Source organism: Dysidea avara, chromosome 3 (assembly GCF_963678975.1).
Source record: "Dysidea avara chromosome 3, odDysAvar1.4, whole genome shotgun sequence".
Lineage (NCBI taxonomy): Eukaryota > Metazoa > Porifera > Demospongiae > Dictyoceratida > Dysideidae > Dysidea > Dysidea avara.
Genome location: NC_089274.1, coordinates 20,879,152 through 20,898,819, shown reverse-complemented (window position 1 = coordinate 20,898,819; position 19,668 = coordinate 20,879,152). Strand labels below are relative to the sequence as shown.

At 38.4% G+C, this 19,668-nt stretch overlaps 2 protein-coding genes across 5 annotated transcripts in view; both read left to right on the top strand.

Moving 5' to 3' along the window:
* LOC136250120 (beta-chimaerin-like) overlaps window positions 1-4,659 on the top strand; it is a 12,169-nt gene extending 7,510 nt beyond the window's left edge. The window contains exons 12-14 of one of the 2 annotated variants that reach the window (XM_066042290.1): window positions 2,901-3,026; window positions 4,067-4,172; window positions 4,384-4,659. In XM_066042290.1, the coding sequence (XP_065898362.1) occupies window positions 2,901-3,026; window positions 4,067-4,172; window positions 4,384-4,561 (410 nt within the window). In that variant the 3' untranslated portion in view covers window positions 4,562-4,659. Of the gene's footprint in view, window positions 1-2,900; window positions 3,027-3,572; window positions 3,678-4,066; window positions 4,173-4,383 lie in introns of those variants that run through there. The other variant, XM_066042291.1, reaches the window with a different exon arrangement.
* LOC136250117 (tether containing UBX domain for GLUT4-like) lies at window positions 4,654-19,668 on the top strand. Of its 3 annotated transcripts, XM_066042287.1 has the most exons (14): window positions 4,654-4,750; window positions 4,796-4,851; window positions 4,905-5,002; window positions 5,053-5,207; window positions 6,305-6,378; window positions 9,128-9,677; window positions 9,730-9,948; window positions 10,581-10,647; window positions 10,694-10,756; window positions 10,807-10,911; window positions 11,414-11,501; window positions 11,561-11,589; window positions 11,641-11,784; window positions 11,833-11,907. In XM_066042287.1, exons 1-14 carry the CDS (start codon window positions 4,673-4,675, stop codon window positions 11,847-11,849), a joined length of 1,743 nt encoding a protein of 580 aa, XP_065898359.1. In that variant the 5' UTR covers window positions 4,654-4,672; the 3' UTR covers window positions 11,850-11,907. The 3 variants fall into 3 exon arrangements, with proteins under 3 accessions (XP_065898359.1, XP_065898358.1, XP_065898357.1); XM_066042286.1 differs by lacking the exons at window positions 4,654-4,750; window positions 4,796-4,851; window positions 4,905-5,002; ... (7 more) ...; window positions 11,414-11,501; window positions 11,561-11,589 and adding exons at window positions 13,630-13,794; window positions 14,904-15,271; window positions 15,321-15,806; ... (5 more) ...; window positions 18,645-18,729; window positions 19,453-19,668 and having other exon boundaries at window positions 11,645-11,784; window positions 11,833-12,095; XM_066042285.1 differs by lacking the exons at window positions 4,654-4,750; window positions 4,796-4,851; window positions 4,905-5,002; ... (7 more) ...; window positions 11,414-11,501; window positions 11,561-11,589 and adding exons at window positions 13,609-13,794; window positions 14,904-15,271; window positions 15,321-15,806; ... (5 more) ...; window positions 18,645-18,729; window positions 19,453-19,668 and having other exon boundaries at window positions 11,645-11,784; window positions 11,833-12,095.

The following is a 19,668-nucleotide window of genomic DNA, read 5'->3' as shown; positions in this document are numbered from 1 at the left end:
GGGACGATTTGGGACGATTTGGTACAAATTTAATTTATCAAACATGAATAGGTGCCTTTAAAAGTAGGAGTTTAGATACACAATTTTGTGATTTTGTCAACGTTTGATTCAGGATTCGTCTGCTGTCAAAGGTTTCCTGTTTACAGTACGTAAAGAAGGATACGTGACAACATTTGGAATTCCATCGTGAACTGAGTTGCATGCCATCCAGTAGTTTGTGTATTGTAGCTCCTTTGTTCTATGCCGAAGATGGGGTTTTTGCACACACACACCAGCAGTGTCATGAAACAAGTTGTGAGACCAAAATCCTGGAATGTACATCGACCATCTTTGATGATGTAGGACGTGAGCTATTTGTTCTTCCAGTGCGTCATAGTGGACTTGCATGTCAGTCAAGAGTTCTCTAGAGAGCTTTGTATTGTCCTTATTCTTCTAGAGTAGCATTCCATTGATGTCATCAGTACAAACAACTCCTTACCATTTTGGGCTACCAAATGTTGTTAGTCCCTTCCTCACTCTTAGCACTACAACATTTCTCTGAGTTTGTTGATACCATGTGACTGTTTGCCCCACCCACATTATGTGTGTACATGCTAGAAATACTTTAAAATTACTCTCCTTGTTTTCAGCAGCATCTTGTAACTTGCGCCACAATGATGTCAGACATCTGACCTGAATTGCTACCTGAAGTATACCATGAATGTACTAATAGTTGAACTTGCAACTTGTCACCATCCTTCTGTACAGTTGATTTTAGGCTGCATGATGTTCTACCATAACATATTTGATGTGTGCTAGTGTTTTCTAGTCACCCTTGCTGATGAAAGCACCGTACTAGATGCAAGAAGTTAAATAAAATAGAAAACACCTTTTGCTTCTCATGGATATTATATGTACAGCTGCCACTATGTATAAGTAGAAAATGTGTTGAGTGTAAAGTGGAATACCCTGTACTCCTTGGTGAGGGCTGGCCCTGTTGGTTGTTTACTGCTCAGTCATCTACCTCTGAGCTGCTCATTCCTTGGGAGTTCCCCTGTGCCATTGATCTTGAGGTGCAGTTGGAGACCAAAATGTTATAGTTTACTTTGTAGAAATGTGGAGGAAAAAAAAGAGAAAAATAACTTGTTATGTCAGGTGTGATGTCATTGTGTCACCCAGTCAGTGTGGTGACAATGTACAAAGTGATTTCCTTAATGAAGGGACTTGCAAATTGTCTTTGCCATGCAGGAAGTTTTGTCTAGTGAATAATCTAGTCTAGTCCAGTCTAGTGAATATGTGTAGTGAAATTTATTCCCTCTAAAATGTTTACTGGTATTGCACTGGATGTGAGTTAACTACTAAGTAGTAGTGCTATTTTGAACCATACATAACAAGCTCAGGAAACCTTTCTAGTCTTACAATATTTTTAAGTTGTTTCATCATTCATTCCACACTCAAATAGCGCTATAGATCAAAATTGTAATGTGAGGCCCAAGTAGATGGTACCTCACAGCAGTGTGTTATTTGCAGGTACAACCACATTTTTCATACATATGTAGTGCTGTGGCTATCATCCCGGGATGTTATTCTTTTCGTAAACTTACAACAATTGCCATCCATTTGTGTTGAAATTTGGCACAATTAAAGGGGGAAGTTGAAAATTTGTCTAATAGCTACAGAGTTACAATACGAAAGACAAACATGAGTGCCAGGCACACAAGTAAAATACTCTAATTGAACAGTCATCCTAATAAAACAATAAAAACATTCAGCAAATTAATTCACAGTTGTAATTTGTTTCAGATATACCACCAGTGTAGCTGTCATTATGGCAACTGAAACACTTACTTGCCTTGGTAAAAATTAGGAATCTGAATACCCCTACTTCAGGGTTGCTTACTTGCTTTAACCTATCTATCTTTGTCTTTCTTTCTAGAATGAGAACATTTGTTTTTAGTTATGTGTGTACAAGGGCATAGCCAGAAAAGTCTGCTGCTTTATAAGAGTATCTTGACCTTTTAAAGTAGGTTTGTTGTAAATGATGAAGTGATACATGTATCTACACACTGTGTGGTTTATTAAACATAAAAATATCCCAACTTTGTGTGTAGCCTTTGACAATAAACGATTTACAAAATCTAACATTGTAGTGTTTTCACCCCACATTTGATGGGTAATAATTACTTATTGTTTAGCTACTAGCCAGCAGTGGTACCTGCCCTGTTGTGTAGGTAACGTACATAGCATACTTGCTGTGCCATCATATGACACGTACTTACACTCCTACTCCACATATCTACCCTATGTCATACCATCACTACAGCATACATAGTATCAAGAGTAAATAATGGAAGAGAGAGTATCCAACTGCCATATACTGCATCAAAAATGAGCACTGTCAAGTAGAGAAGCCATCCCGTAGTGCTATCAAAGTAAGTGTTGAATGAAGTAATAAACACCTTCTAGCTCAGACTGTTTGACTTCAAATCATGCCTGGGCACTTCAAACAGACTGACCTAGCAGGTGTTTATTACTTCATTCAACACTGTCTTTGAAAGCACTACAGGATGGCTTCTCTACTTGACGTGCTCATTTTTGATGCAGTATATGGCAGTTGGATACTCTCTCTTCCATTATTTACTCTTGATAGTATGAGACAATTTTTTTTTGCTGTTTAGCAGTTTTATCAGGAGAATTTCAAATATTTGTCTTACAAATGCAACATATTTTTGTGTTTTAAAGAATGGCTAAAATTTATTACAGTGAATTAAAAATACAAAAGTAGTATCGTTTATGATTAGCCACAACATCCATGTAACTTAGGGTATTAAATTGTACTAACGTTTTGGGCTAGATAGTAATATAGATGTATGCTACTGCTAAATGTATGCTATTATCAGAGAAATTTTATTTTTCTACAGGAGTAGAGCCCCAATTATCAGCCTACGACGTACATGCTGTAAGCAGTGCCCTCAAGCTATACCTGAGGGAACTACCCATCCCTCTGATATCATACGAGGCATATGATTTGTGTCTTATTGCTACAAGTGAGTTGTATTCATGGTTAGAACATTTGTGATAGCTCTTGTGTGGCAACTATTGCAACATTGATGTTGTATTTAAATCATTGTGATCACCTCAGCAAAAACCCACCTTGTTTGCACAAGCATGCATTTTGAGAAAGACAAAAAAAATTTTTTTTTTAAATCGTACATGCTACAAAATAAAAGGTATGTAAGCTTTTATCAAGCCATTACTCAGAGAAGCAAGATTCAAAATGATTAAATCTATATACCATTTGATTTGCCTACTCATGGAGAGTGTTTGTTTCATTTCTGTAACCCCAATGGTACGCGTGTCGTGTGTGTTTGTTTAACGTAAGCTAGATTGTTGTCATTTACTGCCTTCATACCTATGTGTGCAAAAGATTACAGACCTTGGTTAATTTGCCAATCTATGGTGAACATATTAAGCCAGATCCCAACATTGTATATAGACTAATGCAAACAGCTATGAATGTAAGACCTGTAGTTTGTTTTCATATGTATAGTTGCTGTACAGATTGGTTTCCTTGCTCTCTTGCTACTGTTTAGTGCTATAATTCCAAAACTACTCACCACAATTGGCTGAAACTTTGGTGATCAATTCTTTGGACAGTGTAGATAATTTTAAAAAGTGGAGGAAGTTGTGCAAGCAAGGCAGGTTTTTGTCACAATTATTGCAACACTCAAAAGCTGTTGGAATTATGGTGCAGTACACTTGTTCTATTCTGGTCACCATTTCTTACCTCCTTAAGTAGGTAGCAGGTGGTCACTTTATACACAAATGACACATTTGGGGTTTTTTCAATGGCTGCTTTAGACAAGTGACCCTAATTACACAGGGACTGGAGTTTTTCACTATACAGTACATAATGCTTGTAGTAATTGGGAGAGAATCTCCGTCTGTTCTCAGAATGGGTCTCATCAACACTTTCTATTGCCAGTAGAATTATGAGCCTTACCAGTGTGTTTGTACTTGCCATACTCTCCCACCTCTTTGCTTGCTGCAGTAATATGTGCATAATGGTCATGTGATACACACACAGGATGCGAGTCAGAGGCAGAGTGTCTGGAGAAACTACAACTGGCAATGGGTCGCCTGACCAAACCTCATTATAATGCCTTGAAATTCTTGTTGAAACATTTAAACAGGTGAGTGTGTGAGGGAACCTCTCTACAACAAACGCTTTGGGACGGACAGAATTTTTGCTGTGATTAAGGGTCTTTTAGAGGTGAAATAGTACAAGCTATGGATAAATTTTTGTCCCTATTATGGAGGTTTTCCTATTGTGTTAATTTGAAGGAGTTATTAAAGAGAGGTGTCAATTCCCTTGTCTTGCTATGACCAGTCTCATTCCTGTAGAGTTGAGAGATGTAAACGACTCAACAAAATGACCTTCAAGAATATAGCGGTGGTGTTTGCACCAACCTTGCTAAGATCACCACAACAAAATGGACTAATGGAAGTAAAGAGATTACCTGGACAAAGAGAAGCCGTAGAACTATTGATAAAACACTACGATACGTTACTTACAGCATAAATTGCGTGATTCGTTTCCACATGCATACATCATCATTGTAAAATATTTGTAATTATTCGAAATATATTGAATTATTTTTAATTACCTATAAAGAGTGATTGTGGTATTAAAATGTCTTCTGTGACGGTGCTATGCCCAAACGGCAGGAGGTACAACATCAAGGTGTCGCCTAATACACCTCTATTGGCGGTTGGTTTGTTGATGTCATGTACGTATCACATGTAACACACACAGGTACTAGAAGAAGCTTGTAAGAAGTACGGCTCGGACCCCAGTCAACATGCACTGAAGTATACCACTTATTGTACATGATATAGTAGTAACGCATCCTATACACGTGCAGGCACCAGAGAAAGGTGATAGACTTGTCGCGAATGTTCCGTCATGCTGGCCTCCCTAATAATGCTAAATTAGAATTGGTACCATCTCAGCATAACCAAGGTAATGAGATACTGACATCTGATTGGCTATAATACGTATGATCCACCTAGCTCAGTCAGTAAAGGTTGCTGTACAGTTGAAATCAGGTGACCGACTACAAGGGGTATTCCCCCCAACACTGTCACTGTATGAACTGATCACCAGTCTCCATGGTAACAGCCAATGGGTGACAGATGATGTAGTAGTGGTGTATATGAGAAGAGAGGTCAGTGGGTATGCCTACTGGATCATGTTCAGTGTGTAATTTGTGTCATCGACTACTGCTTTGTTTGAATATGTACTCATTTCTAAAATTTATTGCTGATCCCGACAGAAATAAATACTGGGTTCGAGTAAAAGGTGGGTTTCATATGCCTGGCTAGTGCAGTCATAGTTTCTAACAATACTGCACAGTACATGCCATAAACAATACAGCAAATAGCATCATAATAATATATGGCCTAGCTTTTTAAAAATAATATTCTGAGTAAAACATCAAGGAGAGTACAACACAGAGCTACAAAGTTCAAGGGAATATGTGGAATGTCAGTCTTGTATAGTGGCAGGTCTCATTAATGGTCGGGAAGACTCGGATGAAATGAACACTCAGGCCACAAATTTGAAGTAACCATTTATCAGGTTGGTACCATGAAGCAGATCAAGACACACAGTAGTGTGTCATGAGGGAAAGTTGGCATGCCTAACCCGTGAGTTATCAATAAACAAAAACTCTATTTTTGTGGATATGTTGGTCCGTATTCCCTTCTCCAAATGGAGCATTTTTTACATTGCAAATCCCCTCACAATAAGATTGCCTTTAGCTTCTTGGAGGGAGAGCAAAAATGATATACTCTAATAGAACATTCAATTATCCTAATAGAGCAGTCAAGTATTTTATAAAAACGTGTTCCAAAAATGAAAGGTTTTGCTTTTTGTGACCTCATTATCTCCCAAAGATCAAAGGATTTTATTTTTAACTGTACCAAGTGTCTGTCCATGTGTGTTAGAGAAGTTTTGTAAATGCTATATGAGATTTTAACCTTGTACTTGTGTGTATAGTAGCGCTGCTAACTTTTCCAAAAACAGCTTTGTAAATAGCCTGTTTTAAATACTTAAGCTAAATGAGAGGGTATTTTAGCAAAAAGTTTTAAGTTGCTCCAATAATATGATTCTGGTGAACTTTGAGATGTCATGAAAGCCATAGCTTTCCACACCCCCTGCTGCCTATTTGTGTTTTGTGATGTCATTGTGGATAAGATCCATTGGTGCAGCATTAGTGGATCACAATCATATTTAGTAGGTGTGCCACATGATCATTTACAGATATGCGGAGAGGCTGCCCTAAACACAACGTCATTGAGAGATCTTGGAGTGTATGGTGGGAGTATTGTACTAAGGTATGCTTGATTGTAGGACACGTGTGACTATTATGAGTACGCTTACTTATATTACGTCATGTTGAGGTGTGTTGTTGTAGACATGTATGTTGTGTATAAAATTTTGAAGGGAAAAGATTTGCAAAATTGTATTTTGTGAACTATAGTGCAATACTATGTACGTACCTCTATAAATGTGACCAGATTTTACAAAACCAATCCAAATCGCACACCAGGCGAAATCAAACTAGCACTACCAGTGGATAGCTACTCAACTACTCAATGCTGATTTTAAGAGACCTGTTTTGTGGGTGGTGTGGTGAGCTTGAATAGCGGTTTCTCCTGGGAGGTACCTGGCCTGATGAGAAGCCTGGTGGATGGCCTGATGTAGTTGATCAAAGTGTTGATTTTGATGAATATCAACCACTAAGAAGTCAGCACAGCCCATTTCAATCATGCATTTTGAAGTCTATTTCTTGTCCACCCTCTGCCCCTTTGTGAGCACTTGTGACACTACTTCACTTGTCCACATTATTTGGTATGAAACTCTGCAAGCAGCTACAAGCACTGGAAGTGGTTTGAAAAGTAATAAACACCTCTTGTGTAAATGTGTGCTCACCATCCTTGGCAGTTATAATGGCCTGAATTCTTTAAATTTACCTTGAAAAACATTTATTGTACGATATGGATTGGTTTTCCAAAATCCAGTCACAAATGTAATCCCCCTCAACTATTTAGTCCTATATGGTATCTAGTTGTGGCCTTCCAAAAAAATGCATGACATCAATTGCTAATGGTGGCTGCAATTTTGTTGACATTCAGGAATTTAAATGCTATTCGAAACATTAAGAAATTGTGATTTCAGGCTTCAATTCAAATTCATAGATTTGCCATGGAACAGTAATAGATAATATGAAGCACTATTGTGTAAAACCCTTGAGGAAATTGAATAGACATATGGATGTACTATCCATCGGTAGTACCAGGTGACAACATGTGGATCGGCTTTGCTGCTTTGTCCCGTTTTCTATAGTAGGGCCACGATAACTATGAACACCTTGATTAGCACACAAACCAGGTATAAAAATCCGCTTTGTACCTAATAAACAACTTACAGTAGCTTTGGCTCCACTTTGCACAAAACAAGCAGACGGGAATAGCATACGTATCTACATTAGCTACTTACTAATAAGCTCTTGCTCAAATATTAAGTCACACAAAATAACACAGCTGATGTATATAGGAGATCAAAGCATAAATTACATACGTAGCTACAATACCAAGTAGGGATTATCCTACCTAATTAACTACTTTGTGTGTGACAACACCTTGAACATCACGTGGACCATAGTCCTGTTAGGCATTAGCGTTTTATAGTGCACTGACCACGTGATCCATGAAGGTTTGTTAATTTAAAGAGCCATGCAAGAAGCTTCTAGTCTAAATCCGAGTGACCCACAAGAAGCCTGTTCTAGACCGCTGGACTAGTTAACGAAAATTAAGATATTATGGAAATCTCACTTGAAATCTTAAAGATTTCAAAATCTTGTCCCTGGTTTTTTTTTTTGTTTTTTTTTTGTCAAGTTTGTTGATCCCTCGTCTGTATCAGTGGAGTATTGCTAGATGTAATACACTACTATGTTTGAAAAGAATTTATTGCTATCACTAGAGTTCATCAAGAAGCGAGGAAGACCAAGACAAACAGTAAATATCACCATAACTTTTGAATAAAGTGCTTGCGGAGCAATCCACACGTTTCATATCAAGAGAAGCCTAATGGCACCTTGTTTTTAACCTATGAATGAAGTATGCAGTAATTAAAGTAGTAATAACAAATTCACAGAGAGCCACACTAGACAAATCCTTGGTGCCCCGCTGGTTAATAAGCCCCTATACTTTACCTTGGTAAACAGTGTGATATTGGATTCTGCAAGAACTCGAATTGAATGTCAGGAAAATTAACTAATCTAATAGAACAGTCATTTACCTGCATCCCTTATCAGAATTCCTGCATATACCTCAGAGACATTGACCTTATCGTGGGTTGGGTTACCATCATTGACATTTTACCAACTTTTTGCAACTGCACTATTTAGATTATTTTCATGTACAGGTGGTTGAATCAGTGTCTCACTGTGTTACTTTTATGAAATCTTCAATTTGTACTTGTGTTATTTAAATAGGGCTTTAAAAAGGATTTTTTTGTACTTGGGTACTCCCTAGTGTTAATAATCTACTCAGAAATACTACCTGCTCCTATGAGGTAACTTGGAGGTAACTTGTTTACCTTTTCAAGCAACAGCATGTTGTATTAAAGTACCAATGTAGGTGTCCCTGATTAATAAATAGCATTGCACTCATAACCTTTGTGACATCACTTCTTGATGAAAAATGCATCATGTGAGCTGATAAATAATGAATGACCTGATTTAAAAGTTTTAATGAGTACCAATTTACAGTACCATCCAAACACTAAAAATTTTAACTAATGCTTCAGTTCTACTGTAGAGGTGTGTATCTCATAGATGTTTGAGTCAATTCAAGGGTGCCTCATTTTGAGGGAATGCCTGCCATTCCACTTCTGTTTGGAGAAGTTACTGTTGGTGTAAACATTTTGGTTACTATATTAAACACACCAGTTTGTTGCACACTAATAGCTTCCCTTGGTTACATACTAACTACAACGTGTCTTTTATTGACAGATGATTTTGCAGTTAGTGTTTTGTGTGTCTTATGTAGTAGGTTGTTGTTGTTTTTTAACTTCTTATAGGTTGACATATAGAGAACACAGTGCAATGGACACATCATCACTGGACAGTCCTGTTGAACCAGTCAAGCCTGTTGAACCAGTAAAGCCTATTAATCCAGCCCATGAGAAACCAGGGTCACCTGAAGTGATGTTGTTAGAGAGTTATACTGGTGGAGTAGCTGTCATGGATACCAGTGATCATGTCACCAGTTCACATGATGCCACAAGTAGCTCACATGATGTCATGAACAGTTCACATGATGTCACTAGTAGCTCACTTGATGCTGCTAGTGGCTCACATGAGGCCAAAAGTAGCTCACATGATGCCACTAGTAGCTCACATGGTGTCACTAGTAGCTCACATGATGCCACTAGTAATTCACATGACCCCACAAGTAGCTCACATGATCCTGCAAGTAGCTCACATGATCTGGTAGCTGCCACTAATCTGGAGCATCATACTATCAGCTCCTCACATGATCACAACATATCCCATAAGCCAATTACTAAGAAGCCAACAGGCTGGAAAACACGTCAGAGCTCACATGATCTTATCACCACAAAATATGATGTAAGGAACACTGATGGGTGTGGCTGGTATTGTGTAATGTGTTGTAATACAGGAACCATGTGATCGTCACATGTTAATATTCAACATGTCAGACTATACTTCTTCAGACACCTACGAGCTACCTGATAGCTTCTTTGATGTTACCACAAATGACTGTGCTGCTATGCAGAAAGACTTACATCGTCAAGTTCAGAATTTAACTGATGTTCCGATGATGACAGCTTACCACAGGCAGGCTACACAACTGACCAAATACTCCCACTATGAAACAGTATGTCTGTTGTATTTTCTAAGGTTGGGTGAACAGTATTTCCTTGATGGGGTTACTGACATTCCAATGCATAAATACCACATTACTAGATATTGACAACTATTTCTGGTCATTTTCAAATAGTGCTGCTTAGTCCTGAGGTAGATGAAATTGAAATGACTGTTTAATTAGAGTATTTTATTAGAGTAAATGTATGTTCTGTTAGAGTATTTCAACACAATCTTTGTATATAAATTAATAGGCTATTTGAGCTTTTCACTTATTTGAACACCTTTATAAACTGTTAGGGATCAGATTACTGACAATCTAACAACAATCTTGTCCTGTGTACTACATTGATAGTGTGGGCCTAGAGGGGCTTGCGCTGGTCACTGCAAAGTCCCTTAATAGCTAATGTATTGTATATATGGTTTAATTGTATTTGATTTCATTACATAGTCATATTGGTGGACTATTGTATTAGGTGAGTAGGTTGCCTATTAGTTGTAGAGCTTTGAATTTTCAGTAAATTGAATTTCAAAAGTAATCAACCTAGAACACCTCCATTACCTATAAATGTTAAAAGCTCACATGTGCTGTCTTAATATTGGTAAATGTCTTGCCAGAAAATTTTATTACAATTTGTACTTCAGGCTGTGGTTCGTATACAATTTCCAGACCACTGGGTGATGCAGGGACACTTCAGGCCTAACGAATCATGTAAGCTAATCCTCATGGTTACTAAGGTGATAATATGTTGCCATAGTGAAGGCACTGGTGAAGTTTGTACGAGAACACCTGACTGACCCGACGATCAAGTTCTACCTGTGTAAGTATATACTGCTATTTTGATTGGCTAGTTAATACATCATCATGTAGACACCACACCCCCCAAGACAGTGTTCACAAGTGCTAAGCCAACCTTGTTACAAGCTGGCCTTGTGCCTGCATCTATCGTACACTTTGGTCTCCATGACAACCAAGGTAATTAGTTTGTACTGTCAATAGTTAAGGGGCCTCTAACTATTAATACCATCAACAGTTTGTAATGTAAAAGCTTTCACTTTAATGGGTGATAGAGATATGTTTAAGTCTTTATTCTGAGAGCAGACTGTAACATAGTGTATTTGTTGAGTAGATCTCCCTCAACTCTTAAATGAACTCTTGGTGGTACAGTACTGTGCAGTTTTGTGATGAGGTAAATTAGTAGGTGCTAACTATGTCACAATTTTCAGTGGTCAATTGAAAAGCAACTCAATAGATGGGATGAACAAAATTCTATCTACTGTTAAAATTACATTGCTGTATATGACGTTATCAGTTGTATTAGGAGTTTATTGGTAAAATAGTCAGTAAGATAGCTGGTTACACAGTGAGGTCTGCTATTTCTCACTGGATATACATAGGAGCAGCTAATGCTTGGGAATAGCCTCATTTCTTAGGAGACCAAATTTTAAATGTTCCCAGATACCTCTCTAATTCACAGGTGATGGTCCTTATTTGAAGCCGGAGGTGTTAGAACAAGCAGTCACTCCTCTGCAAGCCGATGTGGTGTCTGTGACAACAAGGGGCGGGTAGGAGCTATAATTTTAGTGACGACATGTGTATACTAACCACACCCCTTTTATTCTAGCCAATCACCTGCTGCAGAATCTTTCAATAGTAAGCTATTATCTTGTTGTGGTCACTTATTAGAAGGGCTTTTATTTAAAGGTGACATCATCAAGTTCCCCAGCAGTGTGCCTCCAAGCAATGATAGGGACTTCCCTGTTCCTAAGCTTTCTGCTGCACCTTATAAACAAGCCACGCCCACCACAAACAAGTCATCTGGAATGCCCAAATGGTTTAAACATTCTGGTGAGAATTTGTTCATCTGATTGTGTTATTTGTTTCACTTTTTGACAGGTGGCAAGAAGCTGTGACGTCATTAATGTATATCAATGTATATACGCATGCGTGATTTATTCCAATTTTAAATGATGAACAGTTCACTACGAGCGAGATAGTATCGTGTGGTATGGATGGGGATGTGGTACGAGTGGCTAATGAACTCTTGCGAAAGGCGGGCAGGTCTATTAAACTATCACGAGCGGAACAATGTGATTGTGATCTGGTGTACTCGCTCTATGAGGTGTTGTTCAGTGGTCACGTGGTGCCTAGACCTAACGGTGAGTTGGTACACAGTAACTATGCTAACGGAGAGGTTAACAGTACATGGCCCCATCATTAGAGCTGTGAAACTGGACAGAATATTATAACCAGTTACTGAGCAGATCATAACTGTCGCTTATCCAGTTAAGTGAATTGAATGACATTTTCTGCAATTTTTCATACTGCACTCAACATGTCTATTCATACCCTTAAAATTTTGTAGTTGGTCAGATAGTTCTTATAGTGGTCAAAGTAATAGGCAGCAAGTGATTATACCTATATCAGAACCCTACTACAAGTGTGATATCAATGGTGTAGTGTAAGAAAAGTACCCAAAACATAATTCTTAAGAGATCGGTTCGGTTATGCAAAAATAGCTAGCCGGTTATTCAGTTTATCCGGTAAGGTTTCACAGCACTAGAGTTATGAACAATTGCCTGTCCCCAGTACTAGTCTGGTAGTGCTCCTTCACATTGTTATGTTATACACAGTACAGGGAATAATTAGATATTAGTGTACAAATGTATTGAAGTGTTGCATACTGATCATGGTCGCCAGAGTCATTTGGGAAAATCTTGTTGATTGGAGAGAACGTTATGCAACCAACTGCAACTTTACACCAATCAGAATTTTCAGTACAATCTCCAGAATCTGGGGGTTTGCCAGACCCTCCTGGATCACAAAGGGGGAAAGGGGCTGGCGTACAACTAGTACTATCATTTTTTGACATCATTGGTCAGTGAGATAGGGTCTGGTGAGGTTAAATAGGATGAGTTGTGTTTGTGGTTAAACAGCTACTATATTCTTGCTACCTGGCAGTAGTATGCTTGTTCAAAAAACACATCCTATCTACAGCTAGCCAATAAAAAAAATCCATGCAACTCATATGAAACTTCACCAGACACTATCTCACTTACCTATGATGTTATAAGATAACAAGGAGGTGTGGTTGGGTCATGTCAGAGACTAAAGGTGTTTTTTTAACACTGAAATTACCAATACACTAGCGATATCTAACTAATGAAGTGAGACATGTGGTTTTGTGAGCTACTACTCTCACAGTACTAGAGTAGTTTGGTGTCATTCTAATAAGCTACATCTTGTGAATTGTACTGAAGGGCTCTTCCAAGATTGAAGCCATGGGTAGTCACAGTACTTCTCAAGGCTTTTCTTTACAAATCTGGTCACAATGACACATCACATCTGTATACTCTTATTCCATGGAGCCTGGTTACCAAGGAGTGGCTATTCTGGTGTAATGGTTGTGATACAGCGGGCTTAGGCTTCAGTCAATTATCTGACCATTCTCTCTACTGGACATTTTATCATCATCTAAGACCATTGGGGTTTCAAGGGTGTACCATACTCTGATAAACCAGTCATGTAGCATTCACCCCATCATTGTGTTATGATGTGATCAGTCTTCTCAAAACATGTCTGCATACTTTTTTTAAATCAGAGTGATGTAGTACCTTAATGTTAGTGTCTGTTGTGTCTGGTTAGTACCCTACACTAAGTATGTCCCTTCAGGAGGTCAGTTTCCCTCCACAGATGACTCAGTCACTTACCAACTAATCATTGATGGTCTAAGTGAGGTGTTGCCACCTGAAGTATCTCTGGATCACATTAAAGGATCGGCCATTGCTGCAGGGGACCTGTTATCTCTACACAACTTATTACAAATACTACTGGAGTTGTTCAACGTCAAGAAAAATGGTCAGTTGAGGTATAGTGATTTTAGCAGTACACAATACATTCACATTGAGCTAATACCTCAGTTGATATCAGAGTTTGATGCTTACCACAGAATACTCTTTTAAAACACTTTTAATTTTAGTCACATTTTTCCTATAGGAGAAATCTTAAGATCTCTCGTTCCCAACTCAGTATCATATATTGTAACCAAATAGAACAAAGCAATACTTCATACCTTCACAATCCATTCTCTAACAAGATAAAACATTTATTTACAGTAAGAATATTTTTTATCTTTTGTTTTGACCTGTGTATTTCCAGAGATCAGCTCTATGTGAAGTACACTCTAACATAGACCTCATGCTAATATTACTGTGTAACACTATGATGTATTGAGAAATACAGACCCTTCAGTTATCTGAAATTGAAAATGTCTTTGATTGTAAATTTAAAAGTGTGTGTTTTATTAGAGTAGTAAAAGAGAATTCGTTATATAAAGTTATCTGATATAATCCACCTGACATTTCTTTTTATCATTGCTTGAGAGTTGAGACAAGGGTGTGTTGTACTGTGAATCTGGAAGTGTTTGCAAACAGAGGAGATGGGACATGTGTTAAGCCAAAATGAATTAAAGCCTAAGGCGTACATTAACACAATCAGAATGTAGTGTGTGTGTGTGTGTGCGTGTGTACGCATGCATGTGTGTGTGTGCGTGTATGTGGCAACATCTTTTGGTGTAAGGCCACACCAAGTTTATCTTACGTTTCATGACAAAGTTTATACTCTCTAGTAGTGACCCGGCAGGTCAAATAAGATTAGAAATGTTACTGTACCTGACTGTTTCATTAGAGTTGAGAGCTAAAGCAGCCGTTTTGAAACAAAGTGAAGGGGCTCCATTTTATTTCCGTTTGCTCGCACAATTTGGGAGCACCCGTGTTTTAAGAGATCATGTGATTTTTATTTATTTTTTGGATATGCCAAGACACTGACCAGCACACATCCTCGAAACATAACCTTAATTTGTCATGGCCCAAAGGAAACACACATAATAAAAGTTCAGTAAACTGAGGTGTGTCTATATATATATATATATATCAGTTGTGACACCACTTATGACATCATGTACACAGAGTCATCGTCATCAGAGAGGTCACTACTACACAACACCACCTCATTATTACTGACCACCACCACTGGCAGCTCCTCTCAGTGTACAGATGACCTGCTACAAGGGTCCACCCTTACTGATGACTTCTTACAAGTGACTGCTATTAGCCAGAGGGTGGCCATTGCTAAGAAGGAGTTGTCTTCTAGTAGTGGATCACGTGATCATGTCATGAGGACACCCAGCCCCCCACGACGTCACAGCTCCTCCTTCAATCCCTTATTAATGAGCACTCCTCACAGGCCTGCGCACTCCAGATTAGCTGAGGGTATGGCTACTGATGCAGAGACTATTAGCAGTATTAACAGTGAGATTACCATGACAACCAGTGAGGTGAGAATTATGATGATGTCATCACCTTTGATGTCATTTTTGTGTGTAGGTACCATCACTAACCATTACTACTATATCAACCACTGAGGAATCACATGATACCACTGAAGAATCACATGATGCCACTGAAGAATCACATGATGCCACCATCACACCCACTCTGGAGACTAACTTGAGGGGGCCACCTGTTCTTGTCCCTGGACCACCTGAGACTGGTAGAGACATGTCCAGATCACCTGATCATATGCTAGAATCACCTTATCTTACCGTACCTGGATCACCTGATGCTAGAAGGGATGTGATCGAATCATCTGAGACTGAATCGTTTGATGAGAGCAGTTATTCAGACAGCTCATATGATCCAACAGACAGTTCTCATGATCCAACAGGCAGTTCTCATGATCCAACAGACAGACCACATGACCCAGCAGACAGGGCAGCCATACTAGACACAATCTACCAACACTACATAAAGGATACAAAGGGTATACATAACAGTGGAAATATCAAGGGTACTAGGGGAACTAGAAAAAAGGTTATTAATAGATAACTGTATGGAACTAGCTTGATCGATGCCTTAGAATTGCACTTTCGGAAGTATGCATTTATAAATTGTCATTAGGTGAAGTGGAAACAACCTGCAAGCCAGCCACGCCCTACACCATCCTCTGCATACCAGCCACACACCTTAGCAGGTACCCCCAGATTACATAGTCTGTTGGTATGTTGAAGTGTTTACCAGCTGGTAGTGACATCATGGGTGTGATGATGGGGGAATTCCCCTTCCTAAAATTATCCCCAAATATGGCACGTTACTTGTGGAAGAAACAATTGCAGCAAGTTAAACAACTGACACGTCCACTGAACAATAGTAACCCTGCTAAACAGGTATGACCACATCCCAAGCAACATGACTTGTTACCTGGTAACCAGGTACAACAAGCAGAGGAAAGACAGCAGGCATTATTAGGAATAATCAAAAAGGAACTAATTCATCAGCGACGGATGGTCAGTACACACCCTACACATTTTGTTACCATAGTTACTGACCACACACACACAGGAGGAGCTACATCAACAGCAACTGGAGGGACGGACAGTTAAGGCTCGTATCCATGCCCACAAGATGGCTACCGTGCGTACTAAACGTTACTATAAAGATTATGAGTTACGCCTCAAGGCAAAGATGCAACGGAAAAGGACAAGAGAAGAACAGGTGGGTCAGATACTTGTAGCAAAAATGAATTAGCCATGTTACCAATTCCTGACATTAATGATCTTACTGACTGATTGTGGGTGTAGCTATAATTAATATGCATTGGCTGCCTGCATAAAGCTAGGTGGTTTCGTAGAATCCACAAAAACAGCAAATGTTTTGTCCTAGAATGTGAACAGCTAACCCAACAAACTATTGCAGTCTATTAGGATAATGTTCAACCTTGGAAGCTATATTAGCACTGAATCGGTGTAGTCATGTCCTAGATCACTACCATAGTTACTGTAACAAGACCTGCTTGTATCAACACAACTACTCACAAAGGACAAATACTACTCTAGGGACTTTATGCTTTTGACCAATGCCTTTTTTACCTATTGTGCTCCATTATATAGATGTGTGACTGTCCTACATGTATTAGAGTGCCTTGATCTTTAGCTACTCTTCCCCACCAATATTCTGTACTTTTGACTGTTGTATTGGAGTATAGGGCTGGGAGATTATATCGATTGTGGGATTAATTGTGATTGCCTCTGAACATCGTGATGTTGATATGTAGTATAAATAATCGTGATGTTGTGACATCACATGTAAATGTGTGTTAGTATATTCAAAATGGTGGCACATATATGTACTGTTGTGGAAGAACACGATCTAGAAAACAATCCTGATACATTTATTGTATGAACAAATCTTACTACATAGTTTAAAGCTTACCTGTTAGAAACCGTTGAATTCTAAGCATACTATTATTTATTATTGTTGTTTGTGTTAAACTGTAACTGCCTATGGCTGTACTCAATTTCACCTTGTATTAAGTATAATTCATACAAAGTTGTGCATGCACGATGCTAATGCATGTGAGTTACAACATCATGATAGTTATCATAATCGTGATATGTTGCATCCTACAATCGTGAAAGTAACAAAATGTCACAATCGCTCAGCTCTATTGGAGTATTTGATCTCTTTCGTGGAAAGTTACTATTCCCCAATCCATTGTGCTATTCACAATACTGTTATGCTAGCCCAATGCCCAATGCTTTTACCAAGCAGCTTAATATGGCATGCAGTACACAGGCCCGGGGGGGTTCTGAAGAACCACCCTCTTGGAAATAAGGTTCACAATTTCAGTGAAAAGGTCCACCTATTTTAGTATACAAGTCCAAATTTTCAGCAGCAAAATTCCATTAGCTACAGTTTATAAATACCACCAATAAGTAGCAATGTCAAGCTAAATTAAGTGCTTCGAGTAGCTTATTCAGTGCCTGTAATGCAAGATTGAGATACTCTAATAGAGCAGTCAACCACTCTAATAGAACAATCACAATTACATTTTCTTTTTAAAAACTGTATGTAATCTATTATTTATTTACTGCATGTGAGATCATCTAAACTAGAGCTTTCATTAAAATATAAACAAATTGGTGGGCAAGCTCCACCTCCCCATGCAGACCCCATGAATAGCATCCATACTTCAACTCTATGCAATGTGTAAATTTCATTGTTTAAGACACTCTTTGTTCTGCTCCACTGCTGTGTTGATCATGAGAGAGCACTCAATCTTTCCCATTTTTATACACTGTGACATTCCATATATCACATTCATGTACAGATGGTATAATTACAGTAGCAATGGAGATATATTATCTCAGATGACATCCATATAGTTGGTCTTGAGCTTACCTTAAAAACTCAGTGTTATTTATATTGACTGAAATGCAACCTTTTAGTACCTATTTTCAAAAAAATTTCCTGGGGGGCATACCCCCAATTTCAGCATGCTGGATGTGCTTCAATGTAATCTATATCTTACCACATTAAAATGTCCACTTTTCTTCTAAAAGTACTTACCCATATAAAAGTCTGGCTACTGCCCTGGTACATGACTACACTACACCTGTGATGTATAGTTGGTTTGACTCTTTGACATCATGGTATGGTTAATTGCTGCAGGTGTTCCGCAAAGCCCTGGAGGAGGGGCTGGAGTTGCAGAGGAACAGGATTAGAGAGCTGCAACGATTTGCTAAAGATAAACGTCTTGAAGAAGCTAAGAAACATGCAGAACAAATGGAGTCTATGGAGAACTAGTAAGTGTTTTGTTGTCATAGTAACCTGTGTTGTGTTGTCATAACAACCTGTGATATGTTGTCATAGTTACCGTGATCAATTCATGTTACTTGCTGAAGAAATCGCCAATGAAAAAGCAGAAAAGGAGATAAGGGGGCGTGCCCAGCAACAGGTAATAATTATACTTTGTTCACTAGTACAGGAAACAGACTTGTACACATACGACATGTTCAGAAGATATATGAATTAAACGATCAGCTTTGGTAACTGTTCCTAGTGCAATGTACCATATAGTATAGTCTGCATGGTACTATATGGGTAGATGATTATTTAAAACTTTATACTTCCTGATGCCAAACAATTACAATTATTGGTGTGAAGTATCAACAAGCTGTATGTGTTTTAAATACTTTCTCAAAGTATTTACATTTCTTCAATTGTTACAACATAAGATTTTAAAACCAATTGAGCCATTTGTGCTACAAAATTACCTAACCTAACACTTTCTTGGCTGAACCTCGTCACATGGTTACATGTGTGGGTAGAGATTTTCCCATAGTAACACACAGCTGGGTGTACCACACTTTGCTAGCCCATGAACATGTCAGTGTGTGTGTGTGTGTGTGTGTGTGTGTGTGTGTGTGTGTAGATATTGAATACCTCATAATGGAAGATAATACTGAGCTCTACCAGTATAGTAAGGTACATGTGTGGTAGTTTGAAAAATGTTCAATCATGGCCCACATACAACCTATTGTATTCACCAGTATACTACACAAATACAGGTTGTTTTTGAGGGGGGAAATTTAGAAGTTGGTTTTCCATTTCTACTCATGAATCTTGTCAATACTGAAGCTGTAATTATTAAGTAATTAATATATTCCATGTACTGTAGTTGGTGGATAGAATGCGACGTGAGCTACGACACAAAATGGAACAAGAAGTAGTGGCATTACAAGAGTGTATTGACCGGGAAGATGATGTTGTACACTTCAGACAACTTGATGCAGATAACTTCCTCTCAACTAAACTGCGAGGTCTCACCATGGCAACTAACACTTAACATAATATATAAAAATTAATTCATGTATAATAAAGTTCTTTAATATAA